Here is an 18,107-nt window from a genome sequence, read left to right as displayed (position 1 = left end):
ACATTATTTTTTTGTAACTTCAAAAGATACATTATTACAGTTTGAAATTATTCAAAATTGAATAAAATGGTAATTAAATAAATCTAATGGTTTTTTAACTTGTTTAGTTGGATTCTCATGAAAAGAAATCGATAGGTTAAACAAATGTTTCAAAATTTGTTGTGTTATTCTTTTGTCTATAAATTATTAAATTTATTGAATTGATATATTTAATTATTGCACCCTAAAAGAATATTTTATTAAGACATTAGATAACTATGTTTTGAGTTGTTTTGTCAAAATTGTACAAAAATCTATGCTTTTTCATATTTGTCACGAAAATTTATATGTTAAACTTACTTTTACAAAATTCTTAGCTTTGTCACGAAAACAAAAAACTATGATTTTTCATATTTGTCAATGTTCTAACACTTTCAAAGAATATATTAGCTTAGTCACTTATTTTTTTTTTTACAAAACTAAGTATCGGAGTCTTGAAAGTTGAATTCATATTATTGTAAATGTACATAAGAGTTTGTGATTACATATTTAGTGATTCTTGTATATGTGTTCAAAAAGTTTCAATGGCTTAGTGGTATATGCCTTATATTTATATCATACTAACCCGGGTTCGATCCTTTCCTTTGCATTGTTTTTTTATTTTTTACGAAAAAATAAATGAGATGACGTGGCAACTTCGGGCTCTCTGATTGGACGATTTTTTATGCATACGTGGACACTCTAAAAGGAGCTTATATCCCCCTTTTAGTATCAATTTAATTATTGCACCCTAAAAGAATATTTTATTAAGACATTAGATAACTATGTTTTGAGTTGTTTTGTCAAAATTGTACAAAAATCTATGCTTTTTCATATTTGTCACGAAAATTTATATGTTAAACTTACTTTTACAAAATTCTTAGCTTTGTCACGAAAACAAAAAACTATGATTTTTCATATTTGTCAATGTTCTAACACTTTCAAAGAATATATTAGCTTAGTCACTTATTTTTTTTTTTTACAAAACTAAGTATCGGAGTCTTGAAAGTTGAATTCATATTATTGTAAATGTACATAAGAGTTTGTGATTACATATTTAGTGATTCTTGTATATGTGTTCAAAAAGTTTCAATGGCTTAGTGGTATATGCCTTATATTTATATCATACTAACCCGGGTTCGATCCTTTCCTTTGCATTGTTTTTTTATTTTTTACGAAAAAATAAATGAGATGACGTGGCAACTTCGGGCTCTCTGATTGGACGATTTTTTATGCATACGTGGACACTCTAAAAGGAGCTTATATCCCCCTTTTAGTATAGTATAGATTAGTAATTCTAACCGCAGCCCTGTTAATTAGGAAACAAAACTGGGGTGAGAAAAAACAGATAAAAAAAAAATATAGAGGGAGGAGAACAAGAAGACGACAAATAACTAGAAAAAACATCAACGAACTCTCTCACTTTCTCCCTTCTGCCTTCTCCCATGGATTCCGACGCCGGACCACGTCAGCCTCAATCCGGAGGCAAGATTGTTCGACCTCGCCGGAGATTCGCCGTCAAGACGCCGTACGACCGCCCCGCTCCAAGATCCAGAGATCCTCCTCAGCAAAACCCTAGTTGGATCTCCAGGCTCGTTTACAAACCTGTCACCGTGATTGCCTCCGGCGCCGGGAAATTCATTTCTTCCGTCGTCTTCTCTGAATCTTCCTCATCTTCTTCCGAGGACGAGGATTCATCTTCAGGTATATATATGTGTTGCCTTAATTCATTCGGTTAAGCAAAAAAAAATGAATACTTTCGTTAGATTCAGACAAGATTAGTTTGGAAATTTCGGTTTTTTTGTTTGGTCGGAAACTCGGAATCTGAAACCAACCCTTTTTCTTTGAAATGTGAATTTGATTTAAAGCTTCCACCTTTTTTTTCTATTTCCTTCATTAATGTCACTTAATTGCAGTGAATCATTGTATTAGTTCTCAAGCTCTAATGTTTTTTTTTTCATATACGGGTTTAACTATGTTCCACCCATCATCCTGCTTGTTTCTTCCTTATACTCTTTTGAAGTAGGTTTCATTTGTTTTCTGATATTGAAGGTGATGATGAGGATGTTCTCGAAGATGAAACAATGGTTGAGGTACTAACCACCTTACTCGTTTTGTGTGATTATGCTATGCCTTGTTTTAAATTTACTTAGAGACCCTTGGCCTGTAATCTCCAAGTTCATTCTTCACAGAACTGATTCAAGCTATATTGGCCTAGTGTATGGTGTTACCAAAGGTTCTCTAGTTTGAAAATTTTCGATATGGTTTTGTGCTGAGTCTACCTTTTCACCAGTTTGATTGTTTTGTAGAAGTACACAAAGTTGACTTTTTCAACTTTGTAATTTTTGATGGAAGTCTTATTTCAGTTTATGTGAAGCGATTATGATGTGTTCTTGTGTTAATATGACCTTCAGGAATCAACCATCCAAAGACTCGGTTCTAAGCGTGTAATTGAGCAGCTTCTCATGCAAGAAACATTTGCAAGGTATTTACAAGTGTCTAGACATATAGTTGAAAATAAATCTGTAATATTTTTTCATGAGGAGCTTGTTAAGCTGTTGATTTGTATGTTGTTCCAGGGAAGAAGGCGATAGATTAATAGATATCATCAAGGCGAGGGTTGTAGATCATCCCAGTGTCCCCACTCCTAATGAGGGGAGGCATAGTGATAATGGTATGTAACTAATCTTGTGCAAGCAGACGAGATTAGTCTATGTGATAACATTTTCTCGCTTTTTTTCTTTCTCAGAGGTGGATGTGGGTGAAATGTCTAATAAAGCTGTCATGGAAGCAAAAAGATGGTTGGAGGAGAAGAAATCAGCATCAAATTCAAAGTCTATAGTAAGTTCAGATCTCTCTAGCTAGAGTAGTTTTAAGTATTATCATGTGCTCGCAAAAAAAAAAAAATCATCTTCTGATAGTTTTTCTTGACCAATTCCACCATTTATAGTTTCTTCTCCAATGTGCTTTAGACAATGATAACCACCTCAGTTTTTATTTTCAACTTCCAGGCAACTGAAGATGGTGGTGGATCGCCTGTGGATGTGGCCAAGTCATATATGAGATCTCGTCTGCCATGGGGATCTCCAGCTGCGAACACTTCAGAGTTTCGCTCACCATCACCAGCAGGGATGCAACTTATTAAGGAAGGGACGCCGTTTCCTTACAGTGCTGGAAACTTCTCCTCTTCCAAGGTGCAGTGCATACTCATCTTCTGGTCAAAACATTGTTTGAAAGTCTTGAGTTTTTTCTTTGTCCAGTTTTCAAAAAAAGAAGAAGTTGCATACCGTTATGTATGTCTTATGACTCCTCTCAAAGTTATGCATATGCATTCTGATTTTGGATACCAAAATGCAGCTGAGAAGGAGATCCCGTTCGAATCCTACATGGAATATTCAAGATGAAATTCGCAAAGTCAGAGCTAAAGCAACAGAGGAAATGCTTAAAACTGTATCCCCTCGTAGTGTAGCATCATTGAATGTTGATGGAGGTGCTCAAGGTGTTTTTTTTTCCTTTTTATTCTCATGTGTAAATAAGTGTTTTTCAGTATATGGCAACATGAGATAAAGCTGAAAGTAGTTTCTGCTCTGGTTTACATGTAGTAACTCTTTTTGTTTCTGTTTTTTTTTCAGCTATACAGATTGAGCAAAGCGTGGTCCTACCAAATCAGGTATCACGCACCCTTTACACTATGTGTCTCTATAGCAAGAACGAACTTGGAGGTTTAATCTTTTCTTTCTTCCCTTGTATTTTACTTGATTGAAGAAGACTACGGAAGCTAATCAAGCCGTTGAAGAAACAAGAGTTATACACAACACTAGATCTCGTTAGTTATATCCCTTCGTCCGTTTTTTTTCCTTCTTATATACACTTTCTCATCTTCGATTCATATAGTCCATCTCATGTATTTAACCTTTTCTGCTAAGGTGGAGTTGTCTCCACACAAGGAACCGGTGTTGATGTCTCCAATGATGTGAGTAATGACTTTATCCAGCCTAGCTCAACTATTGGAGAGACCACAAATGGTAATATCTTGGATTTGGTTTTGGATGATGTTTGTGGTTGGTTCTCTTTATTAACTTGTTAATATTAATAAAGCTGTCTTGGCTCCTGGAGCAACTTTGGATCCAACCGGGAGCTTTTGTATCCCAAAGGATGTGTTTGAAACATCAAAGGAAGCTGATGATGATATAGGTGCAACACATCCTATAGCCAACGGTCTCCCATCTTCATCACCTAGGTGCAAAAAAAAAAAATTACTCTTTTAAAAAAACTGGCTTCTTTGTATGATTGGTTTGACATAAGATAACAAGTGCCTTCTTTTTTCAGCTCACCAGTGGCAATGGAAGCTGAGGCTTCCGAGCCTATAGTTGAAACTCCTGGTGATGATATCACCGTAGGGAATGGCTTAGATGGTGCGATTGATAGCAAGGAAAACAATGATAGCGATTCTAGCGCCTCGCATAACAGTTCAAGCACGCATGAGAAAGAGTGGCTCCCGGGAGACCAGTCTCTACCGAACTCAAACTCAGCAAGTAGCAGCCCTGGTACTAGCAAGGTCTTGGCGCAACCCACGAGAAGAGGAGGACGAGGGCGAGGTAGGGGAAGATGTAGAGGAGTTCGAGGCAAAGGACGGGGAAAATAAAAAGAACTGTAAGAAGAGAGCTGTACACAAGAAACACAGTGCAGTAGGAGAGTTAGGATTATGTGACATGTATGTTTAGGTACCAGTCCTACTCTGTTTGTCTATCAAATGTCATTTCGTTATCTCTTTAGGCTGTTTATTGTACTCTTTTGTAGTATTCGAGTTAGGAGGATCTTGTGGAAGTGATGTCGAACTGTGTCTCTGTTTATTTAATGTTTATGTTGTAGCTGACAAAGCTTTACTGTTTGAAGATTCAATACTCTACTCTTTATTCAGTTTCAAATATAAAAAAAAAAAATTGTTGACCAAAAAGGCTAGCACTTGTTGTTGGGAACAAATCTCAAAGCACTAACAAGTAAGTAACACAATCATCTTCAGTCTTATAAATTGTAATTTGTGTAACTACTTTTCAACAGAAATTCAGACATGATCCACCGATGTAGTAGTACCTAGTATCAATAGTAGATGAGATTACTCTCGGATCAGAAGACTGCAAGATGCATAAATGGGTTCTATCTATTTCTTATGTCAACTTAGTTTAAGCCAAGGTAGAAAGCTACGTTGCACGGAAGCTTCATTGGACGTCTGCTTCCCGCTTCGGAACCGGAATCGGAATCGGAACCTCGTGGAAGCTTGCGGAATCTCGCTTCCAAAACGTTTCTAAAATATTCTCTTTAAAAACCTGTTGGAAGCTTATGATTCCATTTTGGAATCACGCTTCCGTTTTTAAAAAAAAATACAATGTATATCAATAAAATATAAAACCATAGTTTTAATATATATAAAATAAAAAAAAAATAATAGTAATGAATATTGAGTTATAAATATACAAATATCAAAAATAATACTATAAATTATCTTTATGCATTGAGATTTTTTATTAAAGATATAGCACATATTGAAACATATTGTGTCAATTATTTATGAAGTATTAAAAATAATTAATATAATATTTTTTGTAAACATAATTTATGTGTATTTTTACAGTTTTAATATAAAATCATTTCAAAATTATTATAAATGAATAAATGTTTTATTTCAAATTTAAATCATATAATTTTTAGTCCTAATTTTTTAAATTTTTTGCATATATATATATTTAAATATGGATATACGCTTCCAACACGTACCCGCTTCCTAATATTTTAAAAAATCTCGCTTCTGCGCTTCCTTACGCTTCCGCTTCCACGTACCCGCTTCCGTTTCCATGTAACATAGGTAGAAAGTACAATAAGCAGAGAAAGTGAGAGAAGAAAAAAAAACAGACAGAATAAAAAAAAGAGGAAGAAGAAGAAGAAGAAGAAAACGAACAAAAACCCAATAAGCAGCGATCGATGCTTTTAATAAAACAAAGAAGAGTGAAAAAAGCATTCGGCTTCTAAAGGGCAAATACGAACAAAGCCCACGACGACGCCGAGAAATCATTTGTGTTTGGTCGGAACAACAAGTTTACTTCTTCTTTTTGTGTTCGGTCCTTCTTTTTTTTGTCGCTTGTCTGAATTTCTGGGTCAATCTTGGGCAAAAAAAAAAAACAAGGTTATTCCTTTTTGTTCTCTCAATTCAATCTTCCAACAACACTTGTTGTTGTATCTCTGCTTCCAAAGCTTGGGGTCCCGCTTCCCTCATTCCCTCGCTTCATTTCGAATTCGTTGCTCTGTTCTCAAGCTCGAATCTTTTTTTCCTTCTTCTTCCTCAAACTCCACTGATCTCGATTTGCTCCAGCTGTAATTCTCAAAGTTGTTAGCTTTACGAATTGGGCGTGAAAGAGAAATGCTGGATTGCTCTGCTCTGATTCAGTTTCGTCTTGGAAGTTGGTAACTTTTGAGCGCTAGGGTTTGTAGTATTATCCTGATACTGAATCAGCCAAAGGTGGAAACTTTAAGGTTGTTAGTGTGAGCTGGGTAGTAGATGATGATGATGATGATGATCTCTGTTCTCTAGGGTTTTGGTTTTGGGAGGAGGATATGAGATTTGGATTTGCATTGTACAGCTCCTAGATTTACCAGTTCTAGGGTTGGATTTGTAGCAAAAGCCTTCAGCTAAGTTCTTGAAATGCTTCTGGATGAGAAGTTATAATAAGTTAATGAGTTGGATGTATTGGTGTGAAGGGTAACTAGCCTCTGATTGTTTCCATCGGGTTTCTAGTTTTGAAGAAGAAGAAAGAAGCACAAAGAGAGAGAAGTATGCAAGGTGCTGAAGATCATCACAGGATTGATCTGGCTGAGCTGAAACTGCATATTGTGAAGAAGATTGGGGCTGAAAGATCCAGAAGATACTTTTATTACTTGGGTAGGTTTCTGAGTCAGAAGCTTACCAAGGTTGAGTTTGATAAGTCATGTCACCGTCTTTTGGGAAGGGAGAATCTTCCTCTACACAACAAGCTGATTCACTCCATCTTGAAGAATGCATCTCTTGCTAAATCCCCATCATTTCAAAAAACCAAATCTTTGGTGCTTGGGAAAGAAGATAGACCTCAACAAAGCGGATCTCTCATCCCTAACCATAATCCGGTTTTGTCAAATGGGGCGTTACACAAGGTTCGGTCTGGAACGTGTGATAGGCCTAGTCCACTTGGGCCTAACGGAAAGGTTGATACTCAGTTGCATCAGCCACTTTGGAGAGAAGACAAAAGCAGTAATAGAAATAAAGAGAACGGTGACGTTGGACCTGTTGCTTATCATAGTTCAGGTCCAGATTCTGGTGAACGAGGCGGTCCATTACCTTATCATAGTAAAGGTAAGGTCACAGCACAAGTTATCAGAGATGATGATGTAGCTCAAGAGGAGCGAGGTAGATTGGTTCTTTCCAAGAATCCTGTAATGGCACCTCTAGGGATTATTCCATTCAGTGGGACCCGGAGAACAGTTCCAGCGTCAACCAAGGGTGACTTCATAACTTGCTATGACAGTGGTGGATTATCAGAGACAGAGATGCTGAGAAAAAGGATGGAGAGTATTGCAGCAGCACAGGGTCTAGGAGGGGTTTCAGCGGAGTGTTCCACTATGTTAAATAACATGTTGGACTTGTACTTGAAGAAACTGGTCAAGTCATGCGTTGATTTGTCTGGAGCTCGGTCCAAGCCTGGAAACCAAAGTTTAGACAAACCGCAGAGCCGAGAGAAGATTGCGAATGGGATGTGGCCGAGTAACCAACCGTCTGAGATAACGCAAGAACAGCAGCAGCCGGTGTCTTTGCTTGATTTTAGAGCTGCGATGGAGCTAAATCCACATCAACTTGGCGAAGACTGGCCACTGCTTCTGGAGAAAATCTCCATGCGTTCATTTGAGGAGCGAGAAGGGGTGTGAATGAAAATGTTTGGGGATGTTGGATGTTGCAAATTGTCTGAGTAAAGCTGCTCTTGTTCCCAAAGAAACTGGTTTTGGTGTAGTGGAGCTGATGGCTGAGAGACACGTCTATGTTCTGCAGCGGCAGACTCGGGGCAGGTTAGTAGATATTTCCAAATGCAGCTAGAGCTCAAAGAACCGTATTTGAATGCAAAATACGTGTTGTTGTTAAGATCAGTGGCCATCCCAGCGAGTTTCAAGATCTGTGAGGCTGATAAGGGAATCAAGGGAGAGAGTTTTGGAAGAGATAACTTTGGGTTTGAGGTGGGAGCAAGGTACAAAATAGTCGTGTAATATCTGGAGTATTGCTGTGTATGTAACATAGTTTTAGAATTGTTTAAACTTTATAGCTTTGAAAAGACATTGACGTCACTTTTACCTGCATTTACTTTACATTTTTGTTTTCCCGTTTCAATGAAAAAGGTTATTTTAATAGTCCTCAATGTCTGGTGTTAATTTGCTATCATGTTAGTGAGAACATTGTTGTCCCTGCACAAAACTTATTTTCATCAAGAGATCCAAATAACCAGGTTCGTTGTTGCTTTTCAAGATACTGACCGAGATTAAATGATATAAGATGAGATCTTTGTTCTTCAAATGACATCTTTAGCGTCTTACCTGCTTTACATTACGGAAATAAACAGGCAATAGGCGAGAAGCGGAAGTAACACACACAGGAAGTTGTGTCGTTAGATAAAAGAGAGTTAAAGAGGATACAGGCCAGAGAGAGTCAAAGCCAAGCCGGTGTGAAATTTGTATATGTACACAAAGCAAATGGTGAAGCCCTTTTTAGGCGGGTTCCATTGTTGTTCACAGGCTCTGATTGAAAGAAATACTACAAGGAACGAGGAGAAAGACGGTTATTTAGAGGAGGAGGTCTCTGCAGTGGTTTTGCAGATTGGGCACCAACTCTTCATCCGCAACCATTCTGGCACATACTTCAAATAGTATAGCCTCCCAACTTCATCACCTATTGTATACTCTTCCTGTGAACCAAAAAAAAATTATAGACCCATAACTTGAAGGTTTCTTCTGATAGATGCTTGTTTTCAAACACTTTGATATTGCTTCTTCAGTGAGAGCAGTACTTACTGTACCAATTCTCTCTTCTAAAGCTAATAGTTCCTGCATTCATTCAAAAGAGAAAGAGTTAAGATAACTACCTATCAGAACGTAAGGCGGGTTTGAAGATGGGAACACAAACCTCATAGGACATGTTACCATCAGAGATCCCATCTAAATTTGATTAAGGTGTGGAGTAACAAGTAATACTCACGTCAGAGATCCCATCTAAATTTTAACTGTGAAAACTGTCTTGACCCGATAAGGAACCAGAGAGACCAAGTTCTGGAAAACCAGAGAACAGCTCCAAAGAGAGAGGAGAGTTGAGGTTGTTGTTTGATGTTTCAGTCTGGGACATATCTGTTGTTGTAATAGAGGATAAACCATTTCCACCACTCCCTCAGTTAGAGAATCTCATGCGGTTACTACCTCTATTTACTGATCTCTGACTGTCAACACTCAAAATGCAATGTCTTGCCCGTCTACTATCTGAAACAGAACCTCCTCTCGGGTTAAAGACAAGACGTCTCTCTTCATCAGGTAGTTCTGTTATCTTCTTACCACTAGCTGAGGAGGAGCTAGAGCTGCCTTCTCCATAAACCTTTCTCTTATTGAATGCCTCTACCTTTTGACTTATTCTCTTTCATTGTGTATTTTAATAATTGTAAATTTTGATCGCTGATATTTATCAAATTTTGTAGTTGGATCTCCTGAGATATAACATATTCCTATTTTTTTTTTGTTGCCAGTGTATGTAATAATTTATTTATTATTAGTAATATAAATTCTGTCGATTTAGTTTTTTAAATAGTAGCATTCAAATGCTTATAAAATTTGAAAAACAAAACATAACATTTGGACATTGATACATATACAAACTATAAAAACGAACAAGTTTGAATACACATCTAAATGTTGTATTCAGATATTATACGTTGATGGTACATCCAAATATAATAGCAAATATGTATTGGAAGAGCTGAACCAAAACATGGTTTGGAGAAATGAAGGAAATGCAGTTCCAATTAGATGGAGATCGGAAAGAAAAGAAAAGAAAAGGAGACAGCCCTAGTGTGTCCGCTCTGAACAAGTTTGGTTGCAATTAGATGGAGATCGGAAAGATGTACGATGTAATGCTGGATGAGGCCAAGCTGTGTCTGGATGAGCTGAAGGTGGAATCGTCTTCTGCACCGCCAGTAAAAGAAGAAGATTCTGGCTACGAAATATGATTGTAGGGGACAAATTTACAATTCAGGGCTGTAGAGAAAGTTAACGCAGAAGCCGTTTCATTTGTCAATTACTATATTACTTTGGAGGCCGTGGATCCAGACAACAACCATTCTCTTGTTGCTTTCCAAACCTGTGTTTGGGATTCTGCCACCGAGAATAAAGAGCGCTTGAGATTGATCACTAAACAATGCAGGATTAAGCCTCCTCAAGTAACTTTTTTTTCTTTTGTAACAAGTAAAATTTTTCTTTTCTTCCTACTTGCGGATTACTTGTTTGTTTCATATTCTCTAGGATCATAGCTGTCTTCTGTTGGATATGAGTAATCATTTTTAGAAAAAACGTTACAGGAAATAGACAAGCACGAGGTTCCCTATGGCGATGGGACCCTAATGCTGTAGATAAATTCTACACAGGTGTGATGCCCAGTTGGCTACAGGATGATGATGCACTTACCGGACCTAATAAGCTTCAGTTCCATGCCCGAGTTTTCATTATATGTGAGAGCTGCTGTAGTGAGTGGTTTATGGGTCTCATTCAAAAATTGCAGGTGAAGGACTCAGAACTGCAGGATAACGAATGGCTTAATCTTTACGCTGAAATTGCTTTGTCCTCAGAGCGGCCCGACATGGTACATAGAGTAGGAGATGTGACTGTTCATTCCTAAACTCTTGCCTTGTTTCAACAAAAAAAATTTGTTTGACCGTGTCTGTCTGTCTTGCAGGAAACTTATTTGCCGTTGAAGGTGAAGAAAGTAGTGGTGCGTACAAAGGAAGATGTGGAGCCGAGTATGAAGCTGAAGTCGAGTAATGCAATCTTCTACATGACTTTCAAAACCCACAGGGGTCATGAGTGCAAAGCTATAATAAGGCAAACAAGGGATGGTATACAAGGACACATGTGCCTTGAAGTTACATGCATATTGGGAAAGTAGTGTCATGCTGAGATCTAGAAAGAAATGTTGTCCTCCTCCTCTCCTGTGTTTTTTTTTTTTTAATGTATTTGATCTTTTCATGTTTAAGTTAACTATTATTGTGTGTATGACCAAAGTCAGCTAACTTAGCATGATTTGTTTTCCCTTTGGATGTTAAATGTTTAAGAGATGATTTAGTTCGTTTTCAAACTTTAAATAACCAATTCTCAGGAGAATTAATCAGATAGATATATAACAAATCGAGTTGGAAGGAACAATGTTGTTTGCAAACTTTTAAAAAATACTCCGGAGAATCTGCTTAGAAGACAAGCTAAGCTGGATAAAGCAAAAATAAAATAAAAACCATGTATCAACCGCTCAGACAAAGAGGGTTTGCTGCATATGCAAAACAGAAGAAAAAAATAAACTGGTTGTCAACGCCTTGTTTGTTTCTTTCCATCAGTCGTTTTTTAATCATCATCCATGCCCTGTATCAGTCAGTTGTAAAACAATTAAGCGTTTGTTGGAGCGTGAAAATAAGTAAATTAAAACAAAACAAAAAAAAAGAGTCATGAAACTTCTTCTTACTAATCTGTTTTGCATGCTTCACACGTTTAGCTTCCTCATCCTTCAGAGATAGTAGTTTTGGGTAGGAAAACCTGCTAAGAAGTGGCGCCGGCTTGGAGAAGTATTTTGAAAACTTGTCGTCAATTGCTTCACCGGGAGTGGGTATGTAAAGAAGCATAGCTTACAATGAGATTCTGATGTAGCCATTGAAAGAGTATGAGTTTCCCTTCCTTCTTTGAGTTGTATTAACGTCAATATTTAAAGTACAAAGGGATAGCTACAAGTTAGGGATCTTCCCATCAGTTACGTAACAATCGTATAACAAACTAGAGAATATTCAGAAGAATATTATCAAGTATCTTTCAGCCATGATCTCCAAAGTCATCCCCATGGCTAGCTCTTCCAAGAATATATTTTTCTCCATTCTCATCTTCATACACGGCCATTAGAGAAATAGCATGCAAACCAACGAAACGTTTTGATAAGAAACCAAAGTATTCTAAAGTCAGTACTGAAACTTCTTCAACAGTATACATATATATATATGGACGACAAACGAAGAAAACAAAAAAAGAAAGATCACTTACTTTTTCCCCAATTTCTCTGTATTCAGGTTGAAACATTGCCAAGGCTGCACCAATGGGATGGTGTGCCAGTTGGAGAAGCGCATCTTCCAAGGAACGGAGTCTCACAAATCTTTTCTATATAAGCAAACTCGGATGGTTTACGCTCAGCAACATTTTCAGGACATCCTTTGAAAGGCCTATCTTCTTCCCTTTGGATTCCATTTTCAACTACGTATTCCATTCCTTTTATCAGATTCAGGACCTGATTTCTGCTCTGTTCTTCGTTTCTCTTTATCCGAAAAATCAATCAAATCTTGCGGAGAGTATCTGATCGTTTTGTCTGTCTGACGTCCATCGATTATTCTCATTGCCCTTATAAGTTCGCTAACTACAATAGCCCAACATACATCTGCAGCACAAAAAAAAAAAAGAATAAACAATCATCATGCATTAACAAATAATTAAATATTTTCTTTAAGACAAAATTGTATAATAATATATAAATATATGTGTTTAAACTCACCGTGATCCCGCTGGTGTCTCAACTCTCCCATGATTTCTTGCCATTCCTTACCTTTCAAACAGTCTGGTATCAGCTGCCAATCAAACCAAAAATAAATGAAAGTTATAAACTGGAAAACCATTTGAAATCAAGTGAGTCAAAGATATTTACTTACCCGACGTCTAACCCATGTTGCATATCTTACATGTTTGATATCTGCACTCGTTTTGTCAATGTACTCGATGATTCTGACCGTGGAGTCACGTTTTGCTTCATTTATGAGTGCCAAAATATCTTGCGGCACCAGTTGCAAGACATCAGCCACTACTGCCTGAAATTGCGGGTGAACCAGTTTGATGATTTCGTCAAGTACACGTACAACTTCTTCCGGAAGTACCTACAAAAACAACATTTTTTTTTTGTTAAACAAACAACAAATGATCCACAACTATATATGACTCTGTCTTGTGTTGTCTTTCTTTCATCATTTGGAATTAGAAAGATATAAATAATGACAATCATCAATGCATGCATGATGCATCAGGGCCACTATTCAGTTTCCTTTACTTACACGTGCACATTCTGCTTGGTCTGAACTTTCTCCAGTTTCTGACATTGCCTCTTCTTCTTCTCCTTAGCTAGCTAGCTGCATAAAATTTCATTCAAAGTGATTATCAAAAGTCTAAATCATACTTTATTTATCATGCTGAAACCAAAACCAACTTCATCACACAAGTAGAAATTTTGATTATAACAACAAAGTGTGATGAAGAAAGATCTTGGGGTTGACGCTGGTGCAGAGATATATATAGCTTGATTCATTATAGACATGACAAAAGTATCCTACTAGAGGTAACTTATGTTTACAATTATCTATATTACACGTTCCTTAAAGAATGTGTAAGCAACTTGAGCAAAGAAACAGTCTTTGGTAGTAACCAAAAGAACAGTTAGTTTGATTGGATAACTGAATTCATTAGAGGACATACCTACATTCTATTATTGTTTTCGGGTTCTATTTGAAATACATATCCAATTTGGTATGTTTGGTTTGTGCTTGGTTCACTTTGGTTTCTATTGACATGGGTGGGGGTCACTAAAGCAAACTATTAACAGCGGGTTTATAGAGGAATTAAACTATTACTATGTCTTCATTGTCAATGTATCTTTAAACGTAAAACCATAGAAAACCCCCTTGTTTCCCATCAGTGCCGTTCCATGTATTTGTGTGGCTTAAAGCAAATATGTTGCCCTTATAAAATAAAAATGTTTTCTTGAAATGATTTAAATTCAAAGCTTTGTTCTAGCGGAAGACAGTGGATTTTTTTTTTTTTTGCATCAAGGAAAAATGTTAAGTTAATTGAAAATTTTGTTTTCACAGCTGAAACAGAAAAATGAAATCTTTTTAACCAAACGAGAAATAACATGAAATAGAAAAAAGAATCAAGTTGGTTTCTAAGAGAGGTTATGCGAAATAAATCTTCCAACCTGACCGTTTAAGCTACATCAATATTATGGGGATGGGTTTTGTTTTTGTTTGCTAAATATCTTATGGATTTTGCCAGATGTTTTATAAAAAAAAATTAGATTCAGTAGTAGTGACGGTTCTGCTTCCCATTTGTGATTGTGAATCTTGACAAAAGAAATTAATTTGCGAATACAATAGTGTAGCTTTGTACACTAAAGCGCAAAAGTTGACAAAGAAGAGAACTGGGACCTAGAATCTGAGACGGAGAGGCAACACAAAATAAAAAAGACGCAAACTTTAGAACAAAAAATAGTGTAAACGAATGTTGAGACTAAACCTCACAATCTTGTTGACACTTACTTGCTGTGGAAGATTTGACCAAAAACTCTCTTGTGCGAGTGGTCGCCGAAGATTCTTGAACAGACCTCCTCCCCTCCTGCCTCCCCTTACCTTTTTCTTGTAATACCCTAGGAAATGAAGAAGCAAAAAGAACTATAACAAAATAGAAGGACTACTAGAAAAGTTTGAAAAGGTTTATGGAATAAAAAAATAATATAAAATACTTTGAAAAAAGACAGAAAAAAAAAAAATGTAAAAAAAAAGTGTTATATAATATTTTCATATATAAAAAAAGATAAAAAAAAAAACAATCTAAAAATTAAAAATAATAAATTTAAAAAAATAAGTTAGACTTTACGCAACTTACTACCCCCCACTCTCCTACCTTTCTATTTTATGTATTCTTCTTATTATCTTTTATACTTTCCTTTTATTATGTATAATTATGACTAACAAAACCACTGGACAAACCCACCAAAAATAGAAAATTTGTCCACTATAAATGCATAATCCATCACACCTTAATTATCAAAAGCTTAAAAAATGCAACATCAAAAAACAAACACAAAAACAAAGACAAAATCAAAAAAAAAAAAAAACACAAATACTTGACCTCTTAATAATATATTAACCACAAAATTAATTAAAATACACATATGAATATATAATCTATAATTCTAAAAAAATTATACAAAAAAAAAAACAAAATAAAAAAACAAAATCAACAAAACAAAAAAAAATTACAAAACACACTATGCTATCCCCTATTCTCTCTACGTTGAACTTTTCTTTTCCTCTTCTCCCTCCACCTCCTGCTCTATTTTCCATCCCCTTTCTCCCTTCTCCTCCCTCTCTCTCCCCTGTCCTTCTTTTCCTCCACCCTTCAAAAAGACAAATCTCTTTTAAAAGGGGTCCTCGGTCCCTCCATCCTCTTTAGTCCTCTCTATTAAGCCCCTTGGTTGAATAATCTCTCCTCTTTCTCTTTTCTCTTTAGAATATTTTTTATTTTTGAAAGCCTAACAAAACAAAAAAAAAATTTAAAACAGAAATAAAAAACTATATCTAACATAAAACCATTTAAATCACACTTATCCTATCTAATAAAAAATACTCTAAAATAAATCAAAAAACAACAATAAAACAACATTAAAACAAAAAAACCTTATAAATTCATTCTAATTAAAATATTCATATAAAAAATAACACAAAATAACTAACAAATAATTTAAAAAAAATTAAACTTTTTATAAATTAACCAAAAATAAAATATTAATAAAAAAATACTTAATTACTATACAAAAACAAAACAAATAAAAATATTAAAAACACTATAAATTATTTTATTACACCAAACAATTATTTAATTTTTAAACAAAAAATAAATTATAAAATTAAACTAAATATAAAAAATACAATTATAAAATTAAAAAATATTTTAAATATTGATAAATTATACTAAAAAAAAAATACGAAAAAAATCTAATATAAATAAAATTTCTTTTTTAAACAAAAATAAAACAAAAATTAGAACAAACATAAATTAATAAAATAAAAAATAAAAACACAAAAAATAAATTTATTTAAATATTTAAAAATAAACCTAATAAAAAAAAAAATATTATTTTAAAAATAAAAAAAATAAACTCCCTTTTTTTCCTTTTATGTTAAAAATATTACTTAGAAGGACTACAGAAAGTTTGAAAAGGTTATGGATTATATTAAAAATATAATAAAATATATTCATAATCTGATCTATCACTTCTGACTACTAATTGTTTCTAAAAACAGAATGTTTCCCACTGGTATAGTTTTCAGATTTAATATATATAGTATCCTCACATTATCAACAAAACCAGATTAAAAGGAAGGATGCTAATGTATTATTCAAATTTCATACCAAATAAGTTTAGACTTGTACGCTAACATACTACACACAACACACTCGATTAGCTAAATAATTAGTGTATACGTATTTATTTGTAATTATCAGAATAATATAAAGGAAAACAGAAACACAGATAATAAATAGAAACTATAATAGTTTTAGTGTCGCACACTAATACTTTCTTTTGATTATTTTAATACTTTCCTTTTTCATGAAAACTGATATTGATGTATAAATATATGACTGGACAAAATCACTCCAAAATAGAAAATTGTTGACCAAAAATATGTGTTTCTCTGTCATTGCAGCCTTATAAATTTTACGCAGCGTTTGGTAGCGCAAAACAAAAAGCATGCACTGGATACAGAGAATCACACTTTCTTTTTGTAGATTTTCAAATAACTTTAGTCAATCTTATAATGAAATATAGTTTTTATACAGAACGTAAGACACAGTATGGATTTTATGTTGGTTCAAGTCATGAAGTGAATAGGTAACTATAATACTTAGAAATATTATACTTTTATAAACCCAAGGTAATATAATTAATTAAAGCAAATCAAAAACCAAATTGATGTGCCAATGGACGGTAACGTGACGTACAGACTATGATACGTCATGGGGAGTTGCTTGGTAATAATGTAACCAAATTGGTATCAAAGCATATTTCAAACTAAATTGAACCCGCGATAATAGTTATTTACTTTCTGGTTCATTAATCCATGCAGTTTAACCTGCCAAAGGTACATTTAGCCACTGGCTCCAACTATTTTTTGACTTCATCACCATTAGCAGACACACAATCTGCTCCAACTGAAGCTGATATTATGGAAGAAATTCCATCCCCTGTTATTGTCCTCGAGGCCAACTTGGTTTCACCGGACAATTCTTTGGTCCCTCTATACTCTCCTGCACATGGCAGTCCTTCTGTTACTCAAATTGCTTGTAATGAGCAAGATGATTAGAGAGGATATATGAGTGATGCTACGGCAAACCTCAACATGTCACGAGGTCGAAGGCCAATAAAACCGGTCCAAAAGTTTCAAGATATGGAGTGGAAAACGGTAAGAGGAAAGGGTAAAAGGGGTCGTCGAGGCCGCAGAAACTACCCTCCATCCTCTTAGTAGTTTCATCTCTCTCTTGTTTCATTAAGCTTATGAATCATAAGTCTTCTCCTATGTAAGCTAATGCTTGGTTGAATATGAGACATGTCTCATCATACTTTTTCAATCTTTATGATTGTTTCAACCATATATTGTATGTTTTTAGTATTTTAATTTGAAAGCCTATTTTACAAAAAAAAAAAAAAAATTTAAGTTAAGGCCAAGCCCAACAAAAAATAGTCTCCAAAGCGATAAAACAGACAATTCTCCATAGTCTCCTCGTTTATTTTTCTTATATACACGAACATCAAACATTTGAATATGGCCTAAAACACCATCTTATTATATAAAGTTTGGTTCTTCAAAGTTGCTAATTAACATGATCGCGACATGTGTCAATAAATTTTTTAAGATAGTGACATGTGTCAAAAATATAACATCTTTTTTTTTAAGATTTAAAAATATAAT

General features: G+C 35.0%; 3 protein-coding genes and 1 pseudogene across 5 annotated transcripts; 3 read left to right on the top strand and 1 right to left on the bottom strand.

The window, feature by feature from the left end:
* Positions 1 to 1,376: 1,376 nt before the first annotated feature.
* Positions 1,377 to 4,938, top strand: LOC106375420 (protein KAKU4). 2 transcript variants are annotated; one of them, XM_013815318.3, is made up of 12 exons: positions 1,377 to 1,722; positions 2,071 to 2,111; positions 2,433 to 2,503; positions 2,598 to 2,692; positions 2,768 to 2,859; positions 3,030 to 3,212; positions 3,376 to 3,517; positions 3,651 to 3,688; positions 3,784 to 3,844; positions 3,945 to 4,043; positions 4,117 to 4,258; positions 4,348 to 4,938. In XM_013815318.3, exons 1-12 carry the CDS (start codon positions 1,464 to 1,466, stop codon positions 4,661 to 4,663), a joined length of 1,539 nt encoding a protein of 512 aa, XP_013670772.2. In that variant the 5' UTR covers positions 1,377 to 1,463; the 3' UTR covers positions 4,664 to 4,938. The 2 variants fall into 2 exon arrangements, with proteins under 2 accessions (XP_013670772.2, XP_013670773.2); XM_013815319.3 differs by having other exon boundaries at positions 1,378 to 1,722; positions 3,787 to 3,844.
* A 975-nt stretch (positions 4,939 to 5,913) lies between these two features.
* Positions 5,914 to 9,749, top strand: LOC106375418. 2 transcript variants are annotated; one of them, XM_013815316.3, is made up of 3 exons: positions 5,914 to 8,106; positions 8,186 to 8,282; positions 8,652 to 9,749. In XM_013815316.3, exon 1 carries the CDS (start codon positions 6,847 to 6,849, stop codon positions 7,966 to 7,968), a length of 1,122 nt encoding a protein of 373 aa, XP_013670770.1. In that variant the 5' UTR covers positions 5,914 to 6,846; the 3' UTR covers positions 7,969 to 8,106; positions 8,186 to 8,282; positions 8,652 to 9,749. The 2 variants fall into 2 exon arrangements, with proteins under 2 accessions (XP_013670770.1, XP_013670769.1); XM_013815315.3 differs by lacking the exon at positions 8,652 to 9,749 and having other exon boundaries at positions 8,181 to 8,450.
* Positions 9,750 to 10,092: 343 nt separating this feature from the next.
* LOC106374236 (UPF0725 protein At2g20620-like) lies at positions 10,093 to 11,313 on the top strand. The gene is given in 3 exon segments (XM_022696095.2): positions 10,093 to 10,513; positions 10,639 to 10,927; positions 11,021 to 11,313. Coding segments are annotated over 3 exon segments (837 nt in total). The 5' UTR covers positions 10,093 to 10,175; the 3' UTR covers positions 11,231 to 11,313.
* A 69-nt stretch (positions 11,314 to 11,382) lies between these two features.
* On the bottom strand, positions 11,383 to 12,986 carry LOC125580585 (annotated as a pseudogene).
* Between the last annotated feature and the right edge of the window lie 5,121 nt (positions 12,987 to 18,107).

The sequence above is a fragment of the Brassica napus genome, chromosome C1 (assembly GCF_020379485.1).
Source record: "Brassica napus cultivar Da-Ae chromosome C1, Da-Ae, whole genome shotgun sequence".
Classification (NCBI taxonomy): domain Eukaryota; kingdom Viridiplantae; phylum Streptophyta; class Magnoliopsida; order Brassicales; family Brassicaceae; genus Brassica; species Brassica napus.
The sequence above is the reverse complement of the archived record's forward strand: the minus strand, read 5'-3'. Positions and strand labels throughout refer to the sequence as shown.

Excerpts from the sequence above, each read along its gene's own strand:
- LOC106375418 (XM_013815316.3), top strand. The coding sequence starts at position 6,847 with ATGCAAGGTGCTGAAGATCATCACAGGATTGATCTGGCTGAGCTGAAA.
- LOC106375420 (XM_013815318.3), top strand. The coding sequence starts at position 1,464 with ATGGATTCCGACGCCGGACCACGTCAGCCTCAATCCGGAGGCAAGATT. Across the intron at positions 2,112-2,432 it reads AAGATGAAACAATGGTTGAG|GAATCAACCATCCAAAGACT; the intron begins GTACTAACCACC and ends TATGACCTTCAG. Across the intron at positions 4,259-4,347 it reads CTCCCATCTTCATCACCTAG|CTCACCAGTGGCAATGGAAG; the intron begins GTGCAAAAAAAA and ends TTCTTTTTTCAG.